Genomic DNA, 18,201 nt, shown 5'->3' on the forward strand with positions numbered 1-18,201 from the left:
GCCACTGCACCCCAGCCTGGGCAAGAGAGCAAGACCCTGTCACAAAGAAACAAACAAACAAAACAACTCAGTGGGATTGCCTTGGAGCCAAGGGACCCAAGCAGATATGTTCTCTGAGGCTCCATAGGGCACAATGAGCCCCTGTGATGGGGTGGCACAAGGGGCATTACAGACAGCGAAGCTAATGGGGGTTCATCCTAAGAAGCACTTTCTGCCAGCAGCATTGTTCAACAAAGGCAGCCTCAGAAGTGGGTGAATGCCTCATGATAAAGTATGTGACAAAGACTGTGGCTACTGCTGGGGAAGCTGCCGGAGGACCAGGCCAGTGGGAGCTGAGCTAGATTATCTCTGAAGGTCTGACCTTGAAGAGAGGGAGGGGCTGGCAGTCAGGAATCCCTGAATCTGCTCTTCAGCACAAACTCCTTCTAAGCAGAGCCTCTCACAGCAGAGATACCACTGTGGTCGCTGATGGGCCCACCCACCTCTAGGACAGCAGCCACCCTCATACACTTGTGGGGAGGGAGCCTCCAGCATTCTTCCCCTATTGCTGTGAAACCCTGCGAACAGATCATTTATCTGGGCTCTCACTTGCTCTCCTATTTCACAACAGTGGTGGGCAGGGCATGGTTGTTATTCCTATTTGACCAGTGCTTTTTTTGAGGCCAGAGAGGCACAAGGAGTGGACCAGCCAACATTAGAACCCAAGCTTTCCAAGTCCCAGCCTGGGTCTCTGCTGCCCACCAGACCACGGGGATAGTTGGCCCATGCTCTGTTCTGCAGGCAGAGGAGACTTCTGAAGGCTCCTGGGCTGCCGAGCCCCTCCCCAGAGTTGTGCTGCCCAGAACTCTGGGCAAGATGGACCCTCTCAAACCCATGCCTTCCAGACAGTGGAAATCCTAGTCCCCTCCCCTCTTCTGCCACACAGGCTGAAAGTTCCTCCTGAGGGCTAGTCTGCACCCTTTCTGTTGTACTGCGTCTTCTTGGAGCTGGAGAGCAGCCAGCTAAACTAGAGGAGAGGGCCAGGGAACAAGGTGAGGACCACCCAAGTTCTGAGAGGTAGGGCCAGGAACCACCTGGCCCAGCTGGTGAGAAATTTTTTTAAAGTGGGTGTTTAGCAATTACCACTTAAGGCCTGTGGGGGAGGAACAGTAATTACTACCATTATTGTGAAAATGTGGTTGGTACTGGGCTAGGTGGTTTACATGTTTTATCTCAATCCTCCAACAACCTTTTTGAGGTAGGTATTCAACACAAGGCTCAGAGGGGTCAACTGATGTGCTCAAGGCCACACAGCAAATAAGTGGGGTGACTCAGCTACAAACCCAGGTTGTTCAGATAGAAACACTTGTGATCTTAACAACCTGTGTTCTGAGAAGTGAGAGAAGCAAACTGAGTAGGTGTCAAGACTGGAACCAGGTCTGACTCATGGTCCAGGGAACTTTTACCGGCCCTTCTCTCTCCACCCACCCCCCTCCACCTAGCTGGCTTTACTTCCAGTTGGGAATTTATGACACACTCACTCACATGATGGTGGTGGTGGGAGGGTGTGTGTGTGCGTGTGCATGTATGCTTGTGTGTCTGTCTCTGCATAACTGTGGAACAGCTCTTGGGGCACCTCTCCTCCCCTCTCTTTCTCACACCAGCACTGCAGAGTTTGACTTGTTTTCTTCCAGTGGTCCTGAGGGTGGTGTGATGTGGGCTTGGGTTGGGATCCCACAGGCTGTGGGAGAGTAGCTGTAGGCAACTTCACCTCTCCTAGCCTTAGCTCCCTCATTTTAAAAAGGGGATAAAGGGTCAGGCACAGTGGCTCACGCCTGCAATTTTGGCACTTTGGGAGACCAAGCTGGGCAGATCACTTGAGGCCAGGAGTTCGAGACCAGCCTGGTCAGCATGGTGAAACTCCATCTCTACTAAAAATACAAAAAAAGTAACTGGGCATGGTGGTGCACACTTGTAATCCCAGCTACTCAGGAGGCTGAGGCAGGAGAATCGCTTAAACCTGGGAGGTGGAGGTTGCAGTGAGTGGAGATCCCGCCACTGCACTCCAGCCTGGGTGATAGAAGGAGACTCGAAAATAAAAAATAAAAAATAAATAAAATAAAAAGAGGATAAAGTATATAACCTCACAGGTGGTTGTGAGGATTCAATGAATTAATAGACGTAATTTAAAAAATAATAAATAGAGACGGGGTTTGGCCATGTTGTCCAGGCTGGTCTCCAACTCCTGGGCTCAAGTGATCCTCCAGCTTTGGCCTTCCAAAGTGCTGGGATTACAGGCGTGAGCCACCGCGCCCGGCTGAAAGTAAAATGTTTCAAAGTTTTCCGAACACACAGCGTTTTCTAAGGGTAGGTAATGGGTTGTTCAGGAGTCACTCCACGGGGCAGTGCTGACTGGAGTGGCTGAGTCCCCTGACTGTTTTTCTATCGCAATTGGAGGAGATAAACGCTGCCCTAACCAGGCCAGTCAGGAAAGCGGGGAGAAACTGGAGGAGCCCCCTCTTCTCACCAGCCATGCCCTGCAGCCTGTCCCCCAGGGTTTTACAAGGTGTCCCCGCGGCGGCCCCTCTGCTCACCGTGCCCAGAGCACAGCCGGGCCCTGGAAAACGCCTCCACCTTCTGCGTGTGCCAGGACAGCTATGCGCGCTCACCCACCGACCCGCCCTCGGCTTCCTGCACCCGTGAGTCCCCCCTCCAGGCTGCACTGCGGAGGGTGGGGGGTGGGAGTGGCCAAGGAGGAAGGCCTGATCCAGGTGGTGGTGAGGGCAGGGTCTCCGCACTGGGGCGCACGGGGGCGGATATGGGGGCCAGCGCCCCGGAAGGCGGCGTATGGGGAGCGGAGCCTGGACGCGCCCTGGGGGCCGGGGCCTGTGATGAGAAGAACCAGGACAACTGCGAGAGTCCAGACGGAGGATGGGGTTAGGATGCCTGGCGGATCACTGAGGAGAGCGCCCCTCCGCTGCCCTCTCCTCACCCTGCCTACCCTCCAGCCGAAAGGGGGGCTCCCGACCTTCGCACCATCGGTTCGGTCCCCATGCTCCCATCCTCGGTTCCTCACTAACCTCCTCCCAAATCCTCACCAACTGCCCCGCCACTCTCACATTCCGACCTCCCAAGGGCCCCCACGCCCCCGTCCCTGACCCTTCCCGGGGCAAGCCCCTCCTCCCACTCGCCCCTGCTCCCACTCACCCCTGCTGCCGCTCGCCCCTGCTCCCGCTTGCCCCGGGCTCATCCGCCCTCGACCCCTCACTGACTGACCATCTCTGTACCAATCTCCCTGACTGAACCCCACGCCCCCATTCCTCCCACCCCGGACCCCTCACACCGTCCTATCCCCCATGCCCACTGGCTCCCACGGCCCATTCCTGCTCATCCATCCCTGTTCCTTCACCGGTCGTCCCTTCTACCTTCCTCCCTGACTGACCCCATGCCACTGTCCCTCCTGTCCCCCGTCCCCCCTCATCCACCCAGTCCCTTGATGAACGCCCTGGTTCCCTCCTCCCCGACTGACCCTCGCGCCCCTGCTTCTCCTGCCTCACTGGGGGTGGACAAGACCCCGCCCCCCCTCGTGCATCCCGCCCCTCTCACGGGCACCCACGCCCCGCCCTGACCGCCCCGCCCCTGTGCCGCCTCAGGGCCGCCGTCGGCGCCGCGGGACCTGCAGTACAGCCTGAGCCGCTCGCCGCTGGCGCTGCGACTGCGCTGGCTGCCGCCGGCCGACTCGGGAGGCCGCTCGGACGTCACCTACTCGCTGCTGTGCCTACGCTGCGGCCGCGAGGGCCGGGCGGGCGCCTGCGAGCCGTGCGGGCCGCGCGTGGCCTTCGTACCGCGCCAGGCAGGGCTGCGGGAGCGAGCCGCCACGCTGCTGCACCTGCGGCCCGGCGCGCGCTACACCGTGCGCGTGGCCGCGCTCAACGGCGTCTCGGGCCCGGCGGCCGCCGCGGGAACCACCTACGCGCAGGTCACCGTCTCCACCGGGCCCGGGGGTAAGGCCGTCCGCGCCCCGCACCCCGAGGCCCCCGCGCCTGCCGCCCCTGCGCCCTCTTGGGGCCGCCCCGTCGGTCCTGCGGGAGCCCCATCCACCCACCCCAGAGAAGCCACCCTCTGTACACGCACCCCGCCCCTCTCCAGGACACAAAGTCACCCCCCGGACGCCCCAGCGTCAGTCGCCCTCCCGAGTGTGCGAGAGGGACTGAGGATGCAGGCGTCCCCTTACTACCGGGCCAGAGGGGAGGCGCGCCGTTCTGTTGCGTCTGCGGGAAGCCGCTGGGTGCTCGCCTTTCTCCTAGACGCGTTGCACAAAGCCTCTGTCCCGCTCACAGCTCTGCAGTTGGCCTCGCCGCTGATTTCTCAGGGAAAAAGAAGTGGAAAGTCCCTTAATCTCTTACCTTCCCTTTAAAAAAATGTCAGTAGGAATCCGAATTTACTTCCTTCCCTCTGTCTCGGGAAGCCAGATCCGGCCCTGTGTCCCTTACCTCCAACCCTCGGCCTCTGCATGGTTTTGCTGCATCTGGCCACCTCCTTTCCTGGTCCTGGGAAAGGGCAAGGAAGCTTGTAGAGTTAGGCTGTAGGGGCGATGGAACACACCAGCCAATACATCTCTGAGTCTGGACATGAGGTGAATAAGTGAAGACCTACAACCTTTTTACACCACACCTTCATTCCTGAGAGTTTCTTTTGATTCGCTTCTCAGCTGGGGTGGACCTTCAAGTAATGCTTGTATTCTTTGCAAGAAAGATAAGCGAGTGGTATGGTTTCTGACTCCCTTCCTAATCGAGGCTATAGGGTCGGCCTGTCACCCTGCATCCCTGCTTTCTGTGATCCCGCTTCTGTCTTTGGCAGTGGTGTTGCCAAGAAGTCTGAGGCTAGGGTTATTTTCATTCTTTTCTACTTAACTTGGACATATGACATGTACAGGTATGCACACGGATGTTAGAATAATTCTTTAACCTGCTTAACCTACTGTTGATAATAACTTTTTTTTTTTTTTTTTGAGACAGAGTCTTGCTCTGTCACCAGGCTGGAGTGCAGTGGCGCGATCTTGATTCACTGCAACCGCTGCCTCCCGAGTTCAAGTGATTCTCCTGCCTTAGCCTCCCGAGTAGCTGGGACTGCAGGTGCATGCCACCACGCCCAGCTAATTTTTGTATTTTTTAGTAGAGATGGGGTTTCACCATGTTGGCCAGGATGGTCTCCATCTCTCAACCTCATGATCTGCTGGCCTCAGCCTTCCAAAGTGCTGGGATTACAGACGTGAGCCACTGCGCGCCTAGCCAGACTTTCCTTTTTTTTTTGAAATGGAGTTTTGCTCGTCACCCAGGCTGGAGTGTGGTGGTGTGATCACAGTTCATGGCAACCTCTGCCTCCTGGGTTCAAGTGATTCTCCTGCCTCAGCCTCCCGAGTAGCTGGGATTACAGGTGCGCACCACCACACCCAGCTAAGTTTTGTGTTTGTAGTAGAGATGGGGTTTCACCATATTGGCCAGGCCAGTGTCAAACTCCTGACCTCAAGTCATCTGCCCGCCTTGGCCTCCCGAAGTGCTGGGATTACAGGCATGAGCCACCTCATGCCAGGCTGAAAATAATCATTTAACCAATATGGATTTCTTTTTTTTTTTTCTTTTCTTTTTCTTTTTCTTTTTTTTTTTTGAGAGGAGTCTCGCTCTGTTGCCCAGGCTGGAGTGCAGTGGCGATCTTGGCTCACTACAAGCTCTGCGTCTGGGGTTCACGCCATTCTCCTGCCTCAGCGGCCTGAGTAACTGGGACTACAGGGGCATGCAGCCACACCTGGCTAATTTTTTGTATTTTTAGTAGAGACGGGGTTTCACCATGTTAGTTAGCCAGGATGGTCTCGATCTCCTGAGCTCGTGATCTGTCCTCCTTGGCCTCCCAAAGTGCTGGGATTACAGGCATGAGCCACTGCGCCTGGCTACCAATATGGATTTCTTTTGATTGAGTAAACCTTTTGATTTGCACAACTTTTTTTTTTCCCGGGAAAAGTTTTCTTCAGGCCGGGAACAGTGGCTCATGCCCTTAGTCTCAGCACTTTGGGAGCCTGAGGCCAGGAGCAACATAGTGAGACCCTGTCTCTACAAAAAATTTAAAAAATTAGCCAGGCATGGTGATGTGTGCCTGTAGTACCAGGTGCTCAGGAGGGTGAAGCAGGAGGACCAGTTAAGCCCAGGAGTTTGAGGCTGCAGCGAGTGATAATTGTGCCACTGCACTCCAGCCTGGGTGACAGAGCCAGACTATGTCTCTTAAAAGAAAAAAAAAAAAGTCTCAAAAAAAAAGTTTTATTCAGCCACTGCTTTGACTAGAACTTCTGATAGCTCAAATATGTCTCTTAAAAATATCTCTAAGCCTTAGGTTGTACATTCATTTTCTGATTCTCAAATCTTGTCACTTCACTTCCCTTATCCTTTTGAGCTCTTAATCCATTTCCACTGCCTTTTGGAGATTTTCCAGCTTGTCTGGGTTTCTGGAACAGTACTGTTTTTTACTGTCTCTATTGTGATTTAACATTTGCTATTGTATTTACATCTTTAAAAATTCTTTTTTTCCATCTTTCTTTCATGTCAGATGGGTATTTTGCCAACGTGAAAAGGTTCGGGGGTGACACATCTCACATACGAGTGTGAATCCCCAATCATCACACTTGCAAACTACAAAAGGATCACATTTTTAAAAATTCAGTATAGAAGAAGAAAAAAATCCATAATCTTATTACATAGATATAAACAACTATTAATATCTTAGAGTATATACTTCCAGAAAATTTTTCCTGTCTATCTTGATCTCTGTATTCATATTTGTAACCATCTACCTATAAAATCCCTTTTGTTTTAATACAGTCATGCACCATATAAAGACATTTTGGTCAACAATGGATGGCATATATGATGGTGATCCTGTAAGATTATAACGGAGCTGAAAGACTCCTGTCACTTAGTACTTTCTGTTACAGTTGCCTGCAGTATTCAGTACAGTCACATGCTGTCACCCAGGCTGTACAGGTTGTAGCCTAGGCGTGTCATAGGCTATGCTGTCTAGGTTTGTGTAAGGACACTCTGATGTTTGTACAACAATGAAATCACCTAACAACGCATTTCTGAGAACATCTTCCCATCATTTAGCAATGCATGATGGTATATGTAATACTAACTTTTATCTGGCATTTTACATTAACAATCTTTTTTTTTTTTTTTTTTTTGAGACGGAGTCTTGCTCTATCACCCAGGCTGGAATGCAATGGCTCAGTCTTGGCTCACTGCAACCTCCACCTCCCGGGTTGAAGCCATTCTCCTGCCTCAGCCTCCTGAGTAGCTGGTGTTACAGGCACACACCACCACATCCGGCTAATTTTTGTATTTTTAGTAGAGACAGGGTTTCGCCATGTTGGCCAGGCTGGTCTCGAACTCTTGACGTCAGGTGATCCACCCGCCTCAGCCTCCCAAAGTGCTGGGATTACAGGCGTGAGCCACCGTGCACGGCCTTATGTTAACAATCTTAACTGTTTTGACACAGATAGATTTAGAAGCCATGTTAAGGAAATACTCTTCTATTTCCATTTTCTCAATAAAAATATTAAGCTTCCACTGATTGAGTGCTGCTGTATTTGGCACTGTGCAATATGATTTTCTACATTAATTCATTGAAATGGGGCTGGGCACAGTGGCTCACGCCTGTAATCCCAGCACTTTGGGAGGCCGAGGCAGGTGGATCGTTTGAGGTCAGGAGTTTGAGCCAGCCTGGCCAACATGGCGAAACCCCGTCTCTACTAAAAATAAAAAAATTTAGCCAGGCGTGGTGGTGCACACCTGTAATCCTAGCTACTGGGGAGGCTGAGGCAGGAGAATCTCTTGAACCCCGGAGGTGGAGGTTGCAGTGAGCTGAGATCGTGCTACTGCACTCCAGCCTGGGTGACAGAGCAAGACTCCACCTCAAAAAAAAAAAAAAAAAAAAGATAAAAAGAAAGGAAACTCATCTTAGATTGGTTTTGGAACCCAGGTCTGTCTGACCTCAAAGCCCTGTGCCTTTAATCCCTAGGCCATATAATGCTTCATTGAACTTTTTCTAAAAATCAGAAATGGATGTTAATTTTATAAAATGCTTATTAAGCATTTTCAATATGACCAAATTTTTTCCTTTTTGACCTGTCGGTATGATGAATTCTATTAATGGATATTTCAGTGTGAACTCTCTGCACTCCTGGATTATACCCTACTAGATATGAGTATATTATTCTTTGGATGTTTTGCTGAGTTCATTTGCTTATACTTTAAGATTTTTCCCATCTACATTTCTAAGAGAGATTAGTGTTTTGTAATGTGTTCTTTGTCAAGTTTTGGCACTATGGGGATGCTGGCTTTGGTAAAGATATCAGAAAAAATTTCTTCTTTTTCTCTGCTCTGGGACAGTTTTAACAACACATTTACATATTCTTTGAAGGCATGAAAAACTGCCTGGGAAACTTTCTGGGTTCTATGCCATTTTTGGAAAGAAAGTTTTATTTATTTGTTTATTTATTTATTTGAGATGGAGTCTCACTCTGTCGCCCAGGCTGGAATGCAATGGCACCATCTCAGCTCACTGCAACCTCTACCTCCCAGGTTCCAGTGATTCTGCTGCCTCAGCCTCCCAAGTAGCTGGGATTATAGGCGACCACCACCACACCCAGCTAATTTTTGTATTTTTAGTAAACATGGGATTTCACCACGTTGATCAGGCTGGTCTTGAACTCCTGACCTCAGATGATCTGCCTGCCTTGACTTCCCAAAGTGCTGGGATTACAGGCGTGAGGCACTGCGCCTGGTGGTTTGATATTTTTAATCTTTACTGTAACGTCTTGATCAGTTTTATAAATTTGTGCTTTCCTAGAAAATATTTTGGTGTTCTTTTTCTAATTTATTATTAGAAATGTATATACATTTCCTCAGTACCTGGAGTTAACTTCACTTTCTCTTTCTTCCTGTTGTATGCTTGTGATTTCTGTCTTTTTTTCTTAATTATCCTTGCCAGAAGTTAATTTTACTGGTTATGACACAGAATCAGCTCTTGAACCTATCAATTCCATTGCTCTTTACTTTTGTCACTTATTTTATGATTTATTATTATTATTATTTTTGAGATGGAGTCTCACTCTGTTGCCCAGGCTGGAGTGCAGTGGCACCATCTCAGCTCATTGCAACCTCTGGCTCCCAGGTTCCAGTGATGCTGCTGCCTCAGCCTCCCAAGTAGCTGGGATTACAGGTGCACATCAGCATGCCCGGCTATATTTTATGATTTTATCTTTATTAATACCACTCTCCTGCTTTCCTGAAGTTTTTTTTTTTTTTTGAGACAGTTTCACTCTGCCTGTCACGCATGCTGGAGTGCAGTGGCATGATCTTGGCTCACTGCAACCTCTGCCTCCTGAGTTCAAGCGATTCTCCTGCCTCAGCCTCCCAAGTAGCTGAGATTACAGGTGCACACCACTACGCCTGGCTAATGTTGTGTTTTTTGTAGAGATGGGGGTCTCACTATGTTGCCCAAACTTGTCTTGAACTCCTGGACTCAAGCAATCTACCTGCCTTGGCCTCCCAAAGTTTTGGGATTACAGGTGTGAGCCACCCCACCCAACCTCTGAAGTCTTTTTCTAGGCAAGTTCAGTGCTTAGTTATTTTTTGTTTAAATTTTTTAAAGCTATGAGTTTTCCTCTGAATATAGCTTTGTCACTTCCAATACATTTGATACATGATATTATCACATTGTTAGTATTATAAGTTTTTTTAGGTATAATTCATGTAACATAAAATTCACCCTTTTGAAGTATACAGTTCAGTGATTTTTCATATATTCGCGTAGTTGTGCAACAAGTGCTATCTAATTCTAAAACATTTCATCACCCTGAAAGGAAACCCATTAGTCACTCACCATTCCATCCACCTCCTCTAGCTCTTGGTAACAACTAGGTCTTTCTGTTTCTGTAGATTTGCCTATTCTTGGTATCTCAATACATGGAATTATACAATATGTGAACTTGCATGTCTGGCTTCTCTCACTTAGCATAATGGCTTCAAGGTTCATCCATATTGTAGCATGTATCAGTACTTCATTCCTTTTTATGGCTGAACGACATTCCATTGCATGGATAGACCACAGTTTTGCTTATCCATTCATCAGTTGATAGACATTGGGCTGTTTCCACATTTTGGCTATTATGAATAATACTATTATGAATATTAATGTATTCATAATACATTAATGAATATATGTTTTTGCGTAAACGTATATTTTCAGTTTTCATGGCTATATACCTAGGAGTAGAATTGCTAAGTCATATGGTTATGGACTGAATTATGTTACCTCCAGATTCATGTGTTAAAACCCTAAACCCCAATGTGACTATATTTGGAGAGAGTCTCTTTAAGGAGGTAATTAAGGTTAAATGAGATATGAGGGTGGGCCCTAATCCATTAGGACTGGTATCTCTATAAGAAAAGGGAGAGACACCGCCCGGTGCGGTGGCTCACGCCTGTAATCCCAGGACTTTGGGAAGCCGAAGTGGGCGGATCACCTGAGGTCAGGAGTTCGAGACCAGCCTCAACATGGAGAAACCCCATCTCTACTAAAAATACAAGATTAGCTGGGCGTGGTGGTGCATGCGTGTAATCCCAGCTACTCGGGAGGCTGAGGTAGGAGAATTGCTTGAACCTGGGAGGCGGAGGTTGCAGTAAGCCGAGGTCGTGCCATTGCATTCCAACGTGGGCAACAAGAGCGAAACTCCATCTCAAAAAAAAAAAAAAAGAAAAAGAAAAAAAGAAAAGAAAAGGGAGAGACACCACAGCTCACTCACTCTTTGTCCATATGTGCACGGAGGAAAGGCCACGTGAGAATACAGTGGGAAGGTGGCTGGTCAGGAAAACAGCTCTTACCAGATTACAGATCTGCTGACCTCTTGACCTGGGACTTCTAGCCTCCATAAGTGTGAGAAAATAAATTTTTGTTATGAAAGCCAAAGGTGGCTTTTGTTAGGAAAGCCACCTTTGTTATTTATTTATGTATTTTTTGAGACGGTCTTCCTCTGTCACCCAGGCTGGAGTGCAGTGGTGCGATCTCAGCTCACTGCAACCTCCGCTTCCCAGGTTCAAGCAATTCTCAAGCCTCAGCTTGCCAAGTAGCTGGGATTACAGGTGCATGCCACCACGCCTGGCTAATATTTGTATTTTTTAGCAGAGACAGGGTTTCCCCATATTGGCCAGGTTGGTTTCAAACTCCTGGCCTCAGGTGATCCACCTACCCTGGCCACCCAAAATGCTGAGATTACAGGTATGAGCCACCATGCCTGGCTTGAAAGCCACCTTTGTTATTAAAGGTCTGTGGTTTCTTGTTATGGTAACCTGAGCTGACTAATACATATAATAACTTTTTAACTTTTTGAGGAATTATCAACGTTTTCAAAGCAGCAGTACCATTTTGCATTCCTACCTGCAAAGTACAAGGGTCCAAGTTTCTCTGCCTCCTCACCAATACTTGTTATTGTTTGTCTTTTAAACAGTAGCCATCCTAGCAGATGTGAGGTGGTATCTCATTGTGGCTTTGATTTGCATTTCCCTAATAACTAATGATGTTGAACATCTTTTCCTGTGCAGGGTTTTCTTTTTGTCATTAAGTTATATTATAACTATAGATATGTATTACAGACACTAGACCCTTGTGTTCATTTCCCAGGTTTTGCTCTAACAAGGTGCCAAAAAACTGGCTGGCCTAAAACAAATGTATTGCAAAATCAAGGTGTTGTCAGAGCCACGCTGCCTCCGATGGTTCTAGAGGAGGACCCTTCCCTGCCCTTTCAGCTTCTTATGTTTCCTGGCAATCCTTGGTGTTCCTTGGCTCGCAGACGCATCACTCTAGTCACATGGCTGTCTTCTCCCTGTGTCTTCACATCATCATCTCTCTAGGTGTTTTTCTCTGTGTTCAAATTCTTCTTTTCATGAAGATGCCAGTCATATTGGATTAGGGCCCACCCGGATGGCCTCATTTTAACTTGATTACCTCTGTAAAAATAAGATCACATTCTGAGATGGGAGGTGGTGGCTGGGACTTCAACATATCTTTTTTAGAGACACAATTTAACCCATACAAACCTTGTCAGATACATGATTTGTGAATATTTTCTCCCACTCTGTGGTTTGGCTTTCACTTTATTGAGAATAGCCTTTCAATCACAAAAGCTTTTACTTTCTTTTTTTTTTTTTTTCCCAAGATGGAGTCTTGCTCTGTTGCCCAGGGTGGAGTACAGTGGTGCAATCTTGGCTCACTGCAACCTCTACCTCCTGGGTTCAAGCGATTCTCCTGCCTCAGCCTCCAGAGTAGCTGGGACTGCAGGTGCACACCACCACATCCAGCTATTTTTTTTTTTTAGATGGGCTGGAGTGCAGTGGCGTGATCTCGGCTCACTGCAACCTGTGCCTCCTGGGTTCAAGTGATTCTCCTGCCTCAGCCTCCCGAGTAGCTGGGATTACAGGCACACACTGACGCGCCCAGCTCATTGTTTTTTCTATTTTTAGTTGAGACAGTTTTACCATGTTGGCCAGGCTGGTCTCGAACTCCTGACCTCGTGATCCACCCGCCTCAGCCTCCCAAAGGGCCGGGATTACAGGAGTGAACCACTGTGCCCGGCCAAAAGCTTTTAATTTTGATGAAGTCAAATTTATTTATTTTTTCTTTGGTTGCTTGTGCTTTTGGTGTCATCGCTAAGAAACCATTGCTTAGTCCAAGGTTAACATTTCTGTGTTTTCTTTTAGTGTTGTAGTTTTGACTCAACTTATTTTAGAGGATGTGCTTTTATTTCCGGATGACTTGCTTTTATTTTGTTCGTCTTTACGTTGCTGATTGTAGTGCTTCATGGAGGTTTGTACGTGGTAAAAATTTTTAAACTATTTCATGGCTACTTTAAAACAATGTGCACTATTTTATAGTGTAGTTCTTTCTCTCTCTGTCTTTATATATCTATATCTATATCTATCTATGTATACACAGATGTTCCTCAACTTAATGACGGGCTTATGTCCCATTGGGCTCATTATAAGTTGAAAATATTATAAGTCGAAAATGCATTTAATGCACCTAGCCTGCCAAATATCATACCTTAGCCTAGCCTACTTTAAACATGCCCAGAACACTTACATTAGCCTACAGGTGGGCAAAATCACCTATTTTACAATGAGTATCTCATGTAATTCATTGAACACTGTACTGAAAGTGCAAAAATAGAATGGTTGTATTGCTTTTACACCATTGTAAAACAATCATCAGTTAAACCATCACGAGTTATTATTCAGTTGTAGTTCCTTCTTATTTTTTACTTGATGTTCCAAAGACTGAGAGGGGTTCATTTTGCATTCTGTTTGTGATTTTGTTAAAATTCCTTGTATTTGTAATGAATTTTATTTTAAATATTTCAATTTTGCTGATGCACTTTTAGTTTCTTCACCCAGCCCTTCTCAGTTTCTCCATTTTTATCTCATCTCGTTTCTTTTTCTTCTCCACCTGTTTTCTCCTTATGACCTTCTGTACATAGTTGGTGGAGGCTGTGTTTTCTTTCTTCTTAAAGTGCCAGAGTGTTTTACTTACTCTCTATCATATTAAATCACTTTTCAAGATCTGCTTCTCCTGAGTCTTCAGAATAATGTTCCTATTCTCTTATTCTGAAATATTTTTTCATATACCCAATTTCTGGTATTTTCTGTTTACTTGTTCTTGAGTAAGGAAATAGCTGGTGTTTGTCAACAACAACAAAAAAGATGGGTGAATTGCCCTTTGAATTAGTTATGAGGTTTTCAGCTGCAAGTAACAATAAATCTCAGTCTAACTGATTTTATTATTATTATTATTATTATATTATTATTATTAGAGACAAGGTCTTACTCTGTCACTCAGGCTGGAGTGCAGTGGCATGATCATAGGCTCACTGTAACCTCAAACTCCTGGGGTCAGGTGATCCTCCCGCCTGAGCCTCCCAAGTGGCTAGGACTGCAGGCATGCCAACATGCCTAGCTAACTTTTTTTTCTTTTTAAATTGTTTTGTAGAGACGGAGTATTGCTATGTTGCCCAGGATGGTCTCTAACTCCTGGCCTCAAGCAAGACCCCCATCTATGCCTCTCAAAGCTCTGGGATTATAGGCATGAGCCACAGTGCTGGGCCCTAACTGACTTTAACTTAAATGATTTCTTAGCTCACATAAGAGGGCTAGAGTTAAAGCTTGGTTCATTCAGCAGCTCAAAAGTGTCCTCAAGGACCTAGGTTTTTTCTGTCTGTCCACTCTGCCATTCTCATCACATAGGCTGGTTCCCTCATGGTAGCAAGGTGGCTGCAGCAGCTCCAGACATCACATCCTTACCATTCAGAGGCAGAAAAAGAACTGTTTCTTCCTTGCAGGTATCTTTTTAAAAGCAAGAAACTTTTCTCTGAATCCCCTGTCCCCAGCTAACTTCTTTTGTTGGCCAGAACTGGATTGTAAGCCCAACCCTAAACCATTCACTGGCAAAGGGAATGAGTGCAAACAAATGTCTTAGAACAACCAGAAGTTACCCAAGTCACCTATGGGGAGACAGTAGACTATGAACCAAAAATTCAGCTCAGCTAGCAGGAAAGGGGGACAAGGCTGTTGACTAGGTTTCCAGTACTATCTGCTGTAACTTCGGCCCCACTTGGGTGCTGGCTGATTCCCATCCCAAATCTACAGCTGGAGAGCAGGTGCTTGGTGTTAGTTTTTAGCTCCACTAGCAGGATTTATCAGGCTTTCATCTAATTATCTCTTCGGAGCTGAGATGGAACCATCTTCTACCTCTCTATCCTGGCCATCTGATGCTTTCCACAAATGTAGCTCAAAAATGGACATTTCTAGCCTCCTTTTCCATCTCTGCCCCATCTGTATTCGCAAGGAACTTTGCCACCTCCTAGAATGCTTCATCACTCCTCTCGCCTTTGTGCTCAGGCCTTTTCTGGGAGCTGCCATCTCAAAGTGAATTTTGGCTGAGAAGCGCCCCCGGGGGATAGGGAAGAGCACTCTTCCTCGAAAGCAGCTCTGCAGTGGAGTGCTGGCTGTGCATTGTCCACTTGACAAAGACCTGGCTTTTTTTTTTTTTTTTTAAAGGGTCAGACACTGAAGGGAGGAATAAAGGATTTTTTTGAGTTATTTTTAGAATGGGAGGCAATGCCACTCTGTGGGCAGTGTAGCCTAGGGGTTCATTACAATTGCACTTTTTGATCTAGTCCCACTGCCTTGATCATAAGTAGAAATGTGCCACTCTACTCTCCAGCCCCCATTCTGGCGATCAGCTGTCAAGACTAGTTTATGGTGATGGTGTAGGTTTTCAACTCTTACTGTGTCTTTATGTTTTAATTGGAATTTGGGAAAGACATGGAGTGGAGGCTGCTAGATATATATACCATTTAAGACTAGAAGCCACATCCACGCACTTGTCAGAGCCTGAGCCACCTACTCCCTGTTTCCACTTTCTTGCCTTATTACTATCTGATCGGTACTTTCCTCAATCCCCTGAAGGCACCGGGAACGTCCACTTTATGAAAGCCAGTGGGAAGTTTGAATCATCATCTTACTCTGTTGTCTCCTCTCAGCGTAAGACATGGCCCAGCGCCAGCTCCTCTTGCTGGAATGCTGGTGCTGAGCACTCGCTCAGTCCCTCATACACATTACTTCATAAAATTCCCACAGCAAGCCTAGGAGGTGTCATCATTGTTCTCATTTTACACACGGGGAAACTGAAGCTCAGGGAGTAAGATCACTTGCTTGTGGACCAATAGTGGGCTAACCACTGGAAAAGTCAGGAGGGAACCTTCCTAAATGTTCTCTTCCCTGGGCTTCCATCACCTTGCCCACCCTTAGTCTTCCTCCTGCATCTCTGGCTCCTCCTTGTCAAGCTTCTCTTCCTTGGCCTGTTTCTTAATTGTTGGCATGTCTCAGGCTTATTCCCTAAAAGCTTTTCCTCTTCTCTTTTTATGCGTTTTCCCTGGACAGTTTCATCCCTTCACCTTCTCATGGCTCCTGCATCTCCATCTTTCTCCCAGACACCTTTTCTGAGCCCCGGAACCATTTCTCCCACTGCCCTCCTGGCATCTTCTCTTGGAAACCCCTTTGCCGAACACTAACCCCAGGCCTTATTATCTCCCGTATATGTGTGTATGTGTGTGTATGCTGCTGTTCATCTGACATCATCCAGACTGGCGGTTCTCAAACTTGTCTGCACACTGGAATCACCAAGCAACTTAAAAAATAAAGCAACTGGCTGGGCGCGGTGGCTCATGCCTGTAATCCCAGCACTTTGGGAGGCCAGGGTGGGCGGATCATGAGGTCAGGAGATCGAGACCATCCTGGCTAACATGGTGAAACCCCGTCTCTACTAAAAATACAAAAAATTAGCTGGGCGTGGTGGCGGGCGCCTGTAGTCCCAGCTACTCGGGAGGCTGAGGCAGGAGAATGGCGTGAACCTGGGAAATGGAGCTTGCAGTGAGCCGAGATCCCACCACTGCACTCCAGCCTGGGTGACAGAGTGAGACTCTGTCTCAAAAAATAAAAAAAATAAATAAATAAATAAATAATAAAATAAAAGCAACTAATCCCTGAGCTCTAGCCTACAGAGATGATGCTTTGTTTGCTCTGGGTTGTGACCTGGGCAACATTTTTTTTGTTACTGTAAAAAACACATAAAATGTATCATCTTAACCCATTTCACGTGTATAGTACAGTAATGTTAACTAGATACGTTGTCCAAAGGATCTCTATAATTTTTTTCCTTTATTTTTATTTTTATTTTTTTTTTGAGACTGGGTCTTGCTGTATTGCTTAGGCTGGAGTGCAGTGGCAGCCTTGACCTTCTGGTCTCGGTCAGTCCTCCTGTCTCAGCCTCCCACGTGTCTGGGACTACAGGTGTGTGGGACCACAGGTGTGTGACACCATACCCAGCTAATTGTTTGATTTTTTTGTAGAGACAGGGTCTCACTTTGTTGTCCAGGCTGGTGTTGAACTCCTGGGCTCAAGCGATCCTCCCACCCTGGCCCTCCCAAAGTGCTGAGATTACAGGCATGAACTCCAATACCTGGGGTGTAGAACTTTTCATCTTGCAAAGCTGAAATTCTGTATCCAGTCAACAACTCCCCTTTACCCCCACCACCCTCCCCTGTCAACTACCATTCTACTTCCTTTTTTTTTTTTTTTTTTTGAGACAGGGTCTCACTCTATCAACCAGGCTAGAGGGCACTGGTGTAATCTGGCTCACTGCACCCTCCACTTCCGGGTTCAAGTGATTCTCCTGCCTCAGCCTCCCAAGTAGCTGAGATTATAGGCACACACCACCAGGCCTGGTTAATTTCTGTAATTTTAGTAGAGACAGAGTTTCACTACATTGGCCAGGCTGGTCTTGAATTCCTGGCCTCAAGTGATCTACTGGCCTTGGCCTACCAAAGTGTACTGGGTTTACAGGTGTGAGCCACTGAGATTATAAGCATGAGTCACTGCACCTGGCCTACTATTCTACTTTCTGTTTCAAAGAGTTTGACTACTTTAGATACCTCACATAAGTGGAATCATGCAGTATTTGTCTTTTTGTGACGAATTGTTTCACTTAGCATAGTGTCTTCAAAGTTCATTCATATTGTAGCATATAACAGAATTTTCTTCTTTTTAAGGACTAATATCCTGTTGTATGTTTACACCATATATTCTTTTTTCTTTTTTTTAACTCTTTTTTATTATTATACTTTAAGTTCTAGGGTACATGTACACAACGTGCAGGTTTGTTACATAGGTATACATGTGCCATGTTGGTTTGTTGCACCCATCAACTAGTCATTTACATTAGGTATTTCTCCTACTGCTATCCCTCCCCCCACCCTCCACCCCCCGACAGGCTCCGGTGTGTGATGTTCCCTGCCCTGTGTCCAAGTGATCTCATTGTTCAACTCCCACCTATGAGTGAGAACATGCGTTGTTTGGTTTTCTGTCCTTGTGATAGTTTGCTTAGAATGATGGTTTCCAGCTTCATCCATGTCCCTGCAAAGGACATGAACTTATCATTTTTTATGGCTGCATAGTATTCCATGGAGTATACACCATATTTTCTTTATCCATTTATCCACTTATGGACATTTAGGTTGCTTCCACCTCTTGGCTGTTGTGAATAATGCTGCAGTGAACATGGGTG

The 18,201-nt window shown here is 46.9% G+C and overlaps 1 protein-coding gene and 1 non-coding gene across 6 annotated transcripts in view; one reads left to right on the plus strand and one right to left on the minus strand.

Moving 5' to 3' along the window:
* Positions 1-18,201, plus strand: part of EPHA10 (EPH receptor A10) — a 50,803-nt gene that overhangs the window by 8,261 nt on the left and 24,341 nt on the right. For 4 of the 5 annotated variants that reach the window (XR_010131575.1, XM_063700253.1, XM_031004452.3 and 1 more), the window contains exons 4-5: positions 2,523-2,678; positions 3,633-3,983. The exons of the other annotated variant lie outside the window; for it this stretch is intronic. Coding sequence is in view for 3 of the 4 variants with exons in the window: in XM_063700253.1 (XP_063556323.1) it covers positions 2,523-2,678; positions 3,633-3,983 (507 nt within the window). In the remaining variant the exon portion in view is untranslated. The remainder of the gene's footprint in view (positions 1-2,522; positions 2,679-3,632; positions 3,984-18,201) is intronic. 5 annotated transcript variants of the gene reach the window in all.
* Positions 6,571-6,671, minus strand: LOC115932432 (small nucleolar RNA U13). The gene has a single exon (XR_004068717.1). It is a non-coding gene; the product is annotated as a small nucleolar RNA U13 (small nucleolar RNA).

This window comes from Gorilla gorilla, chromosome 1 (assembly GCF_029281585.2).
Source record: "Gorilla gorilla gorilla isolate KB3781 chromosome 1, NHGRI_mGorGor1-v2.1_pri, whole genome shotgun sequence".
Taxonomy (NCBI): Eukaryota; Metazoa; Chordata; class Mammalia; order Primates; family Hominidae; genus Gorilla; species Gorilla gorilla.